This window comes from Pinus tabuliformis, chromosome 8, assembly GCF_031772625.1.
Source record: "Pinus tabuliformis cultivar Carrire ecotype Pingquan chromosome 8, CPIR1, whole genome shotgun sequence".
NCBI lineage: Eukaryota > Viridiplantae > Streptophyta > Pinopsida > Pinales > Pinaceae > Pinus > Pinus tabuliformis.
Genome location: NC_142294.1, coordinates 1501559461 through 1501573054, shown reverse-complemented (window position 1 = coordinate 1501573054; position 13594 = coordinate 1501559461). Strand labels below are relative to the sequence as shown.

Here is a 13594-nt window from a genome sequence, read left to right as displayed (position 1 = left end):
ATTTACCATACCTCTAAAGTAAATATAAAAATGGTTTTATTTATTTATCATATTTCTTGTTTATTTATATTTATATTTATTTACCATATCTCTTTTTTAAGTGTTTGTAAACTTCTTTATATTTTAAATATTATATTTATACATAATAATAATTAAATTAATAAATTAATAATACAGACATTGAATTAAAATATTAAATATTAAATATTAAACATTACATATTTAAATTTACGTTTACATTTTTATGTGAAAACTATCTCATGCTCGACTATAAAACACCTCTAAACACAATAACAGTATACAATTTACCTTTTATTATTTCAAAATTTTATTGTGCAACTTTCTTACTTCCTAAGACGTGGGGAGTTTTCTTTTTGTTGCTTTAATTTAAGGTAATCTGGAAAATATTTTTATATTCAATTGTTATCCATTTCAGCACGTTGTTTCTTTCTATATATATATATATATATATCACTTCAATGCTATACCATGAATGAAGCGCAGTATATTTAGATAGTGTTTTTACTGCTAATTGCACCTCTATCTTTTTGTGACTTTAATTCTATAATATATTAACCGTAAACATTATATTATTTGATTTTAGAGGAATATTTCAACCAAAAATGATTAGCTTTTCCGGTTGGTTTTAATTCTATGGAATATTACGTAATACCTCATGGTTGTTTTATATTTGAAATTTGCAGGGAATTAAGGAAGGATGGTTCAATGGGGGAAGGTTATTTTTCGCTATAATATTTGTCATTCTAGTTACAGGTAAGGATTTCTGCTTTAGATGTTTTTAATTTTAAAACTTTTTATGAAAATCAATTTGTATTTTATAAAGTTTTTATTTTTAATATTATTAAATTAAATTAATTGGTAATTTATGATATTTTTTATATATTAATAATTTTTTAATATAAATAACTTAATATATATTTGTATAAAAGTATAAAAATTATGATATATCATTCGAATGGTTTAAGTTGATTTATAATTAGAAGTTTTATATATATATAAATTTAATTTATAAAGTAGAGATTAGAAAATTTGTATAGTATTTAATCCCATCCATTACTTAAGTGTAGCTTAAGTAGTTTACGTAAATTAAACGATTTGTGTAAACTAAATGATTTATAATGGATTTAATTCCCATCAAAGCATTGTTCTAAATCTCAAATATCACTTAATTTACGTAAATCGTGACACAGTGGCGACAGCCTAGCATTCACTGCTTGATTTCCTCGTGTATTCTTCGGCAATTATCAGCGTATCACAACCGATAAGAAGTTGTTTGGATATATTTCTTACTTGGTTTTGGTTGAATATCAGAAATACATATTCGTTAGGGTTTTTAGAATTTCAATTTAATTGAGTATTTTGAATTTTAATTTAATTGAGTTTTTAAAATTTTAATTTAATTAAAGGATTGAAATTATAATAAATATCAAAATAGTTATTTCATATAAATTAACTAAATTATAATTTTATTTTATATTAACTAAACTATAATTTTATTTTATATACTATAAATCTATCTTAATTGATTTAGAAGTGTTAATAGAAATCAAATATTTTTATAATGCAAAATTTTAAAAAATGTTTATATAAATTATTGATTAATATGGATCTATAGCCCCTTCTCTCTCTATATATATATACATTATATGAATATATGAATGAAATTAATGCTTTAACATTCTCATTAAGCATTAATCTGCACAAATTAAATTATATATATATATATATATATATATATATATATATATATATATATAAAAAAAAATTAATATGAATACATAAATGAAATTAATGCTTTAAAAGTCTCATTAGACATTAATTTCATTTATGTATTTAGATTAATTATATATATATATATATATATATATATATATTACTTAACATGGGCAGTACAACATTTTATTTGTAAACTATGTTGTACACAACAAAATGTTATTTTTGTTATTAAAATATTTTTAAATACATGTTAATATTATTTAACTTAAGTGTTAAATTTTTTATTTATCAAATATATTTGTTTTTTCTTTTTTTATTATTAATAATTTAAATGCAACATATTTCTTTTATCTTAAAAATTTAGATGAATTATACATCTACTTTTTATTATTCTTATCGAACTTTTCTCTTTGCACATTAATTAATTTAATATTCATAATATAATATTTTATAATTTATACGTGTCTTATAATGAATTTATATTTAACTTGTAACGATATGTTAGGGTTAAAGAACTACAAGTTTAATTTAAAGCACTAGGCACCGGATAATATATTTGTAGAAAGGATTGGATAGACTAAAGTTCAATATAAATCAACTATTTTTTTATTCACCATTTTAGACTATTTCTCAAGATCTTGAGTATATTTGGAATATGAGTTAGGATTAGTTTTGAGTATATTTGTGGAATCGCTTTTGGGTTTAGTTTGTGTGTATTGTCTTACTTTATATGTTTTTATAATTGACTATGTTTTGCATTGTAATTTGTAATTCTTTTTTATAAATTTGAATATAAAATGATAAAATGATAAAATTATTTTTTAAATTAGGAATGTAAATAAGATTTTATAATATTATTATGTTTAGGTTATTAATATTTTCAAGGAATTTTATAGATATTAATAGATCTAATATAATTTAAAATATAAGTTCTTTATCACATTATTTCACTATGTTTTTTACTCTCCTTTTAAACTTTTACTCCGAGATATTTGGAATAGGATTTAGAATTTAGTTTTTGGCATATTTGTGGAATGAATTTTTTATTGCATTCAAAGTAATAATTATCAATTGGGCAGTGCTATTGATATGTAAAGAATGTTACCAGTATATGAAAAAAAAATTAAACATTTTTGTACTTTTATATTTTTTTTCTAATTAACTGAGTTGGTTGGCTTCACTATAACCTAAAAAAAATATTAATAAACAAATGTTAATTTAAATATAAAAATCATGAGAGTTTTTTTTTTAACTATTAATATAAATATTTTTTATAATATTGTTTTTTAAGGATATTAGTATTTTCAAAGAGTTTTATGAATATTAATAGGGCCATTAAAATTTAAAATATATACATTTTTTAATACGTTATTTTATTTTGATGAACTTTGTATTAGAAGTTTTTTCTTTAATTTTATAATTATGAAAGAGATAAATAAAAATATAATAAAAATATATAAATGTCACAATGTATAGATATTATAAACAAGCTAAGATGGATTTATGCTAGTTTATAATATCTATACAGTGTGACCTTTACATAGTATATGTTATTATATTATTATTATTATTATTATTATATTTTTATTCATTTTTTTCATTATTATAAAATTAAACAAATATTTCTGTAATACCATGTGAGTGAGATTTTTCTTTTCAATTTATCATTTTTTAATTATAAATTACAATAGGTGAATATTTTAATCTTATTGATATATTTTATTTTAATAAAATATATTATAAATTTACATAATATTTATTTTTTATAAATTAATATATCAAAATTTGTACATTTAATATAATAGAGGAATGAAGTAAAAATAAAATAATGTGGTGAGTTTATATTTTAAATTGTAATGGCTCTATTAATATTTACACAATTCTTTGAAAACACTAATGACCCAAACAAATTAATATTATAAAATTGTATTTACATTAATAATGATAAAAAAAAAAAAATTCTCCCTTGATTTTTATATTGAAATTTATAATTTTTATATTTATAATTTGTCTATAGATTATAATGCAACTAATAAAACTAAGCCAATTAGGAAAAGTAGAAAAATAGAAAAATGTTTAATTTTTTTTTCTTCACATATTGGTAACATTCTTCATATATCGGTAATACAATTGAAATCCATATCACTTTGATTGTGATGCATTGTTGAAGTCCATCTATTTGATTTTTGGGTAAAGTGAAACAACACACATTCAGTAAACCCAAAAAATCATTCCACAAATATGTCCAACACTAAATCCTAAATTCTATTCCAAATATGCTCAAAAAATCTAGAAGAAATGTGATATACCTATTATGATTAACCCCACGTAAGGTAATTTTAAATTACCAATCAGTTAATCAAACCTGCGTAAAAGTAATTTTTAAATTACATATCAGTTACAACTAATTCTTGGCATTGGTTAAATGGATCAGCAAGCACCCTAACAGGGGAGAGGAAGAGGCAGAGAGAAGAATTCCAGGAGAGAGCAGACAGAGAAAGAGGTTAAGTCTGGTAGAGACCAGATAACCTGAGAAAGAGGTTAAGTCTGGTAGAGACCAGATAACCCAGCACAGGAGTGCATGTGTCTTGTTGAGGGCTGTAGGCCTGCAAGACTGCTCGGGGGGAGAATCCAGTGTGAAGTGGATCTCAAGGTTAGGAGGATAAGAGCAAAATCATTGCAGGTGAATTCCGGAAGAAGACACGACGGTAGCAGATTGCCAGGTATGCATTCCTAAAGAACTCTGACTTGAGTAACAGGTGAAGATAGCATACAGACAGGTTCAGGTATTTATGTTTCTTTATCTGGTTCTTAGATGCTACAGTTATCTATTAATCCTTTTAGACATTAAACAATGATAGTTGTAGCGGTTATATATGGTTAATGCATATAGTCTATCCTGCAGAACTAGTTTTCGTGATTAAATTCATCGCTGTAGAAACTAGAGTATTTAAAGAAAATGCCAGATTAAGACTAAACCCTGAAGCGGTTAAGAGACCGCAGAGTACATTAATGAATAGAAATGTATGAATGCATGTATGGAACCATTGGCTACGAACGTGGTCAAATAACCCGTCTCAGAAAGTTACAGTTCTTAAATAATAAAAAGAAACAGTCATGAAACGGTGCTCAGACGGGTGTCATTACTGTATGAGTCACAAAGATACTTCATGGAAACCATAGTGAAGGGCCGAAGGCCTTTAATAAACAATAACATTGTGAAAGTAAAAGTATTCGGAATGGCCGTGAGGGTTATGCTCACAGTTAAAACCCAGCGGAACGTTTAACCATAGAAAATATCACATAGCTGTACAAGATGAGTATTAACGTTACATGCAAAACATTGATATGAATTTAACATGATATAGGAACTGTGGAAATTAAACAATATGCCTGTACCAGGCTTAGATATCACGGGTCACAAGTATATAACCCTGTGTGTGGCGAAAAGGGTTCGACTTGCATTCATTAATTCGAATGTAAGCCTTAACCCTACAGCCGCATTAAAGAGGACATGAAATATGGTAATGAACTCGAATACTAAACCTGCACCATATATATTAGCTCGACTACTGATGCATATTAAATATAGCTACTTAAAAAAGACTGGAGCGTCTTGCCGTATAGAATAACTTCAAACTAAAGAGTCGACAATCATACCAAGTTCGAAATAGAACAAATCCTTTACTGTGGTAAGCCCATAGGGCATTAACTTCATACGCATGACCATATTAAACTGTGGTAACAGACAGTTGGGTAACCCCGTGGAATATCACTAGCGTATGAATGAGAACATTAAATTGAACATCAAATAAACAGAAGCTGCATAGATATAGTCGGCAGTGTAATAACAAAATCAACGTTAATCCATTAAGAGGCCGTAGCCGAGCATAAGATGTTCAATACACAGGTAAACTATTCACAATATTTGCTTCAGGAGCCCGATAAGGGACTATAGCCCAATAGAAAGGCGTAACAGAAACAGTAACATAAGGGTTCTATTAAACATGCAAAATACTTGAATATATGAACTCTGAATTAACTGTATCAATTCGAAACAGAGATTTGAACTCAGTTCCAAGTACCCATTTACACAGATTTACAAATGGCTTGTAGCCGTAAACAAACATAGCTAAACCCTCAGGGTTTCACGAGATACAGGTCCGGCATGGGGAGGGGCCGCCTGTAAATCGCAACCAGGGCTTGAACAATAATATCCAGACCTGAGAACACATGAATAACAAGACATAAGTCTCGTTTCGGCCTGTGGAGACCTCCATTCCACTTAACAACAGATACCCTCTACATAACAACGCTTACAAGAATAATGACTCACCCGGAATGACCGTGGACCGGCACACACTCCTTGCAGGCAGTAGAAGCTGTAAAGTCCAAACCCTCCTGCATAGAAAATACACCATCGTTAACTGGAATAGAGGAAAGCAAAGGTTCAATGAGCTACATAATAAATTGTCAAAGTACAGGACTGTAAACCTGTATATTATTGCTATGGACAGAGAGGTTCATACCCGAGAGAGAGTGGCAGAACTGGTGCGGTGCGGAGGAAGTTCTGCTGAGCTGAGGTGCGCTCTGGACGCAAATGAACTGAGGCCGAAGAACCCGGTGGCTTATATGTTGCCGGCCAAACCTTTGAACCAATCTGAGCCATACGATTAGATGGAGTGATCGCCATCGTTCGTATGAGCGGGAAGGCTGGCGCGAAAACCGTAGATGTACAACCCTCTGAACATTCACATGGCTTCTTTCCACCTGGCCACAGGATGGATGAGCTGGAATAACATCCGCTTACCACCTGGTGCTGTGTTAAATGAACAAGTACTCAATACATTAAGGTTGTTGCATAAGTGCTGGAGCGAGTAAGGTGTAGCGTAACTATACAGGCGTGAAAACCAATATGTTGGTAAGTCATAACCTGTTAATACAAAGCGAAATAAGTTTTGCGCATGAATTATAATGTTATACCATGGTGCCGAATCCCTTGTGGTCACGGTGGGAAGTGACTTGTAGGGGTTAGGTAACAACAAATTTTTTGTATTTATGGTATAAGTTAGAATGTGGTCGTGACAATTGGTATCAGAGCTAAAGGTTGCAATACTGGCGCCTTTGGGAATTGGTAAGCGGAAAAGGATATTGAAGTACGCCATTAACTCAGGTATGAGTTTCAGGTATGAGTTTAATCATTCGCATATTCATTTATGTCGTACACTACTTTTGGCGTGACAGGTTGGATTCATGTTTATAACTTCTTTGAGAAGTAGGTGATAAGTTGTTGCATAACTAGGTTCATAACATTGGATTCTTGACGAGGATAAAAGACAATGAAACTTTTGTCGCACTTAAGAACGATATTGAACACTCATTGACGAAAGTGACAATCAACTACCAAGTTTGATTTGCAAATATGGCAATAACAATGATGTATTTAATGAACAAATTGAAGTTACAATGAACAAAACTTAGGGGAACATCCTTGAATAGGATGAAAAATTGTTAAAAAGGACATTAGAAGAACCCCTTTAGATATTGAAAACATGCAATGAGTCAAGCAGCGAGACTTAATTGTCATACCTAACTTTTGAATCAGTCTTGTCATGGATGCATGAAGACGATTGGTGGTTGAGATTGGTTAGTGTTGTATGACTAACCCATAGAACTTATATGCATTAATTCAATTGAACTAAGATCGTTACAGATCGTAATGAAGTGAAGGTTGATTGATGTCGCATGCATGAAATGTGCGTATGAAGATTTTATTTTTGTTACTCTCTCGGTGCTATAGTCCAGTTGTGCACGAGAAGAGTTCTTAATTTTATTCACCATGAGAATACATGATGAATAGTATATGCTTATGTCCTAATAGTTTTAATGATGATTACCCTCTAATTGACTGAAATCCATTAGCATGGTATGTGCTGATGTTAATCATTACTTGTTGGGAGACAAAAAACCATTGGAGTCTCGATTAAATGATGGTTGAATTTATCTCCACTATGGGAATGATGGATTTCTGCATTCCAGTGTGAAGTTAAGGGTAGAGGCATGTTCAGTGGGTAACATTTCTAGGACCCATTCATGGTATAATTACATGTGATAATTATTCATAAATAAACTACCTGTGTTAATACAGTTGTCAGTAAACTCTAATTACCTTCCCCAACCATAGATGCTTCGAAAGGAAAAGGAAGCAAGGAGAAGGAAGAAGACCGTGCTGTAGGGACAAACGGAGATGGGAAAAGAAATCGCTAAGCCTGGTGATGACCAGATAGAGCAAGCTTGGGTATCAGAATCTTGCAGAAAACTCTAAGTCTGGAAATGACTAGATAGTGCTTGATGTGCATGAGAGTATTCCCTTGACCATGCTTAAGGAGTTGGAAAATGATAACTATAGTGTATTGATGTTAATGATTTTCGTAATGCTTCCTAGAAGTCATTGTTCTGAAATAGACACATAGTACTGTTATGATAGTTGTTGCGTCTAGCATCAAGTGGTAACTCTGGTGCGTGTGTGACACTTAGGAGATTATGCTTCTAATCGCATAAAGTAGAGCCATTGCTTTCGGTAAGGGTGGTTTAACTTGTTAGTTATGCATGTTGATCCAGGGATAAGATAAGTGTCTTGTCCACTTTCTTGAAGAACACATATGAATGTCTTATATGATTTCTTAGTAGAGAAAGTATTTGAATGCATGCAATAAAAGAATGGTTCTTTTATAGATTTTCTTGGTAAAGAAAATGGGATAAGGCATGCAGTTAAAGATTGACTGTTTATATGTTTTCTTATGATAATACTTGCAGTACAAGAATTGGTTATTTTATATGCTTCTTAGTAAAAAGAATTGGTAGTTCCTCCTAGTCGGACTACATGTGAGTCTTGTGAGAGAAATGTTTGTCTCTCGTTGTTTTTCTTGGAATAAAATCCTTGCTAAATATAGCCAAAGTATCTTCTTGAGAGAAGAGGATGAGGCATATAAATGTCCCGAGGACATAGCATGGAAGGTGGTCAAGTTTTCTTGAATTAAAATATGTATCTTTATTTGATAAAAGCTTCTTGGGAAATATATATATATATATATATATATATATATATATATATATATATATATATAGATATATATATATATGCTAATTGCATTATGATTCTAGTTAGTCTCTAAGTTCTAGTGAAATGATTATGCATTACATGCATGATAAAAGATAACTAACGATGTGCTTCTAGGCACATAGATATTTATCCCTAACTTCTTGAGGAAAGAGTATATTACCTATATACATAAATATAGTCTCATCCTAAGAGTATGCATACTTCATGTATGAAGATAAAGGATTTTAAGAGAGTTCTTGAAAATGGAAATAAAGGTTCTGTCCTTTAAGAACACATTAGAATAGTGTTCATACAAGAACCAAAAAGTCTTAATTGTTTCGTGAAAGGAACTATGTACATTAAAGTAAAATAATTGTGTTAGGAGAACACATGTTGCATATTGGTAGCTATTTTGACTTTGGAATTATGAGTCTGTGTGTACTTAGAGGAAGTGGTCATGTTAGCTTCCTTGAAAATAATACTCTCTTGGAGAGATTGTCTTGTTGGAAGAGCTGTGTTGATTGCTTGATTTGATGCATAAAGGATAAGTAAACCTTGTTTTTGTATCTTGGTTTTTATGCCGAAAGATAGACATCTTTAATAATTTCTTGAAAGGGAATCTTGAGAAATCCTCACATCGAAAGATAGAGAAATGAGGATTAAAATTACTTCCTTAAGAAAGAGGTATGTGATTTGTCGTATGAAATGATGATGGTCTTCTGGTGAAGGGAGTAAGTGTTGCATACATTAAAGAAGGGCTTATATGATAAGCAATAGTATGTACAAAGATTATTCATCGTGACATGAGAGTTATGTTCTCGTATGTTAGAGAAATTATGTTTAATTACACTAACAATGCATGACCAAAGTTAGCCATAGTAAACGTGAGATAATACTCCATTAATGATGATTTGAATTGGGACAACAGACTATGGAAAAATTGGAAATGTTTAGATTATTAACTCAACTGTTGTTGACATTTATACATTAATGAGTATTTGCATATGCTTTTATACATGACAATATTGTATGCATGAACATTCTTGGAAATGGAATACGTGTTAACTGATGCATATTTATAACTAACGTTGCTGATGGGATTAAGTAGTGGTAGCTTAATGGCAACAAGAAAACTCATCACGTAAATTGCTGCAATGTGAAATGCAATTATAAATGAGAAAGAATGATGTTATATGATATGCATGAATTATGTTATTTGGAAAATTTGCATGCATACAACGTGTATGATGGATATGTTTCCCATCAATCTTGATGTTGTGGACCCATGTTGGGGTTAAGTGTAAATGCATGGTATACATGCATGTTTGTTGTGCTAATGATAATGTTCATATGGTTCATTATGTAAATTACTTTGAGGAAGAGTATTAAAAGAGAAAATATTCATGCTATGTCTGGTTGGGATCAGATGGCATAAGAGGAAATAATTTCCTGTGTACGCTACGTCTGGTTAGGATCAGATAGCGTTTACTGGCGAGACCAGTGTGATTGCGGTCAAGTAGGACCTGCGTTTACTGGCGAGACCAGTGTGATTGCGGTCAAGTAGGACCTGCGTTTACTGGCGAGACCAGTGTAATTGCGGTCGAGTAGGACCTGCAAGTGCTTGGGTTGATGGCAATTACCTGCCCGGAGGGGTTGATGGTACTTGTCTGCCCAGAGTTGGGTTGATGGCAGCTACCTGCCCAGAAGGGTTGATGGTACTTGTCTGCCCAGATCTCCTCTCCTTAGAATTCTTGAGCTGGTTGGCCAGTGGGATTCTATGTTAGACCTGGTAAGGTCTTTATCAAAGAAACTATCTGGATGTGAAAAGGACTCGATTTGGTTGTGAGAACCAGTTTCCATGGATTGGGAATTCTTTAGTCCATTGTGGTCTCATGGCTAAAGGAATTAACTAATCAGCTATATGTCATGTTAAAAATGAATTTTACATATAGTTGTGTAAAATATGTTATGCACATTTAACAAGAAATGAGCTTAGTGCTCAATAAAGAATAAATGGAATCTTATTTCCTTTATTGTGTTATTAATGTTGTGAACATCTTAGTGGGAGCTAAGACAATTCTTGCTTAATACAGTGATTGACTGTTTTGATGATTAGAGGGCTAGGTGCTCTTTTGGTACTTCTCGAAGTATTTTACGAATGTCTTTAGTAAGAATTCGTTCAGTGTGCACGTGAGCAGTGATTTATCATTTGATGATTAGTGTTAGTGCTCTTTAAGTACTTGTAAAAGTACTGTGATTTAGAAAGCATCTAACATTGCACAATTGATTGCTAGTCAAAAGTGTCTCATTTGACTCAAAATATAGTGACTAATGTGGTTGAATTTGTTAGTCATATATTGCAGGAACTACTTATCAGGGAAGGTTGAAGAATTGTCCAACCTCTATTAACAGGCTTACATGAAAGTATTCATGATTTTCAAGCATAAGATGGTAAGTTATGGTAAGTTGACACAGAGAATTGTTTATTATGAATGAATAAGGGCCAGGTGGTGGCGATTAGAAGTTGCATATTTTTGCAGTTACGAATGATTATGACTATTGATGCTTATAACTAATGATATTTCTTAAGACTATATCATTACTATTTTATTTGTCGTCTTTTCTTGGAATGAAATCTTTGATTTCAAAGAGAAAGGATCACATTTTGTGTGGATTAGATGGTAATACCACGAGTAAAATATCAAGTTCCAACGAAAGATGAACACCGAGGACGGTGTTCCTGTTAAGGGGGGGAGTATGTGATATACCTATTATGATTAACCCCACGTAAGGTAATTTTAAATTACCAATCAGTTAATCAAACCTGCGTAAAAGTAATTTTTAAATTACATATCAGTTACAACTAATTCTTGGCATTGGTTAAATGGATCAGCAAGCACCCTAACAGGGGAGAGGAAGAGGCAGAGAGAAGAATTCCAGGAGAGAGCAGACAGAGAAAGAGGTTAAGTCTAGTAGAGACCAGATAACCTGAGAAAGAGGTTAAGTCTGGTAGAGACCAGATAACCTGAGAAAGAGGTTAAGTCTGGTAGAGACCAGATAACCCAGCACAGGAGTGCATGTGTCTTGTTGAGGGCTGTAGGCCTGCAAGACTGCTCGGGGGGAGAATCCAGTGTGAAGTGGATCTCAAGGTTGGGAGGATAAGAGAAAAATCATTGCAGGTGAATTCCGGAAGAAGACACGACGGTAGCAGATTGCCAGGTATGCATTCCTAAAGAACTCTGACTTGAGTAACAGGTGAAGATAGCATACAGACAGGTTCAGGTATTTATGTTTCTTTATCTGGTTCTTAGATGCTACAGTTATCTATTAATCCTTTTAGACATTAAACAATGATAGTTGTAGCGGTTATATATGGTTAATGCATATAGTCTATCCTGCAGAACTAGTTTTCGTGATTAAATTCATCGCTGTAGAAACTAGAGTATTTAAAGAAAATACCAGATTAAGACTAAACCCTGAAGCGGTTAAGAGACCGCAGAGTACATTAATGAATAGAAATGTATGAATGCATGTATGGAACCATTGGCTACGAACGTGGTCAAATAACCCGTCTCAGAAAGTTACAGTTCTTAAATAATAAAAAGAAACAGTCATGAAACGGTGCTCAGACGGGTGTCATTACTGTATGAGTCACAAAGATACTTCATGGAAACCATAGTGAAGGGCCGAGGCCTTTAATAAACAATAACATTGTGAAAGTAAAAGTATTCGGAACGGCCGTGAGGGTTATGCTCACAGTTAAAACCCAGCGGAACGTTTAACCATAGAAAATATCACATAGCTGTACAAGATGAGTATTAACGTTACATGCAGAACATTGATATGAATTTAACATGGTATAGGAACTGTGGAAATTAAACAATATGCCTGTACCAAGCTTAGATATCACGGGTCACAAGTATATAACCCTGTGTGTGGCGAAAAGGGTTCGACTTGCATTCATTAATTTGAATGTAAGCCTTAACCCTACAGCCGCATTAAAGAGGACATGAAATATGGTAATGAACTCGAATACTAAACCTGCACCATATATATTAGCTCGACTACTGATGCATATTAAATATAGCTACTTAAAAAAGACTGGAGCGTCTTGCCGTATAGAATAACTTCAAACTAAAGAGTCGGCAATCATACCAAGTTCGAAATAGAACAAATCCTTTACTGTGGTAAGCCCATAGGGCATTAACTTCATACGCATGACCATATTAAACTGTGGTAACAGACAGTTGGGTAAACCCCGTGGAATATCACTAGCGTATGAATGAGAACATTAAATTGAACATCAAATAAACAGAAGCTGCATAGATATAGACGGCAGTGTAATAACAAAATCAACGTTAATCCATTAAGAGGCCGTAGCCGAGCATAAGATGTTCAATACACAGGTAAACTATTCACAATATTTGCTTCAGGAGCCCGATAAGGGATTATAGCCCAATAGAAAGGCGTAATAGAAACAGTAACATAAGGGTTCTATTAAACATGCAAAATACTTGAATATATGAACTCTGAATTAACTGTATCAAATCGAAAACAGAGATTTGAACTCAGTTCCAGGTACCCATTTACACAGATTTACAAATGGCTTGTAGCCGTAAACAAACATAGCTAAACCCTCAGGGTTCACGAGATATAGGTCCGGCATGGGGAGGGCCCGCCTGTAAATTGCAACCAGGGCTTGAACAATAATATCCAGACCTGAGAACACATGAATAACAAGATATAAGTCTCGTT

At 32.1% G+C, this 13594-nt stretch overlaps 1 protein-coding gene across 1 annotated transcript; it reads right to left on the bottom strand.

The window, feature by feature from the left end:
• Positions 1–5752: 5752 nt before the first annotated feature.
• Positions 5753–6467, bottom strand: LOC149241538 (uncharacterized). The gene is made up of 3 exons (XM_089367542.1): positions 6267–6467; positions 6074–6138; positions 5753–5960 (listed from the first exon to the last, which is right to left on the bottom strand). The coding sequence occupies exons 1-3, from the start codon at positions 6428–6430 to the stop codon at positions 5878–5880; spliced, it is 312 nt and encodes a 103-aa protein (XP_089223668.1). The 5' UTR covers positions 6431–6467; the 3' UTR covers positions 5753–5877.
• Positions 6468–13594: the final 7127 nt, after the last annotated feature.

Coding starts and splice junctions, on each gene's coding strand:
- LOC149241538 (XM_089367542.1), bottom strand. CDS start 6,430: ATGGCGATCACTCCATCTAATCGTATGGCTCAGATTGGTTCAAAGGTT. Junction 6,139..6,266: donor GTTCTGCCACTCTCTCTCGG/GTATGAACCTCT, acceptor TTTTCTATGCAG/GAGGGTTTGGACTTTACAGC. Junction 5,961..6,073: donor CCGGTCCACGGTCATTCCGG/GTGAGTCATTAT, acceptor ATGTGTTCTCAG/GTCTGGATATTATTGTTCAA.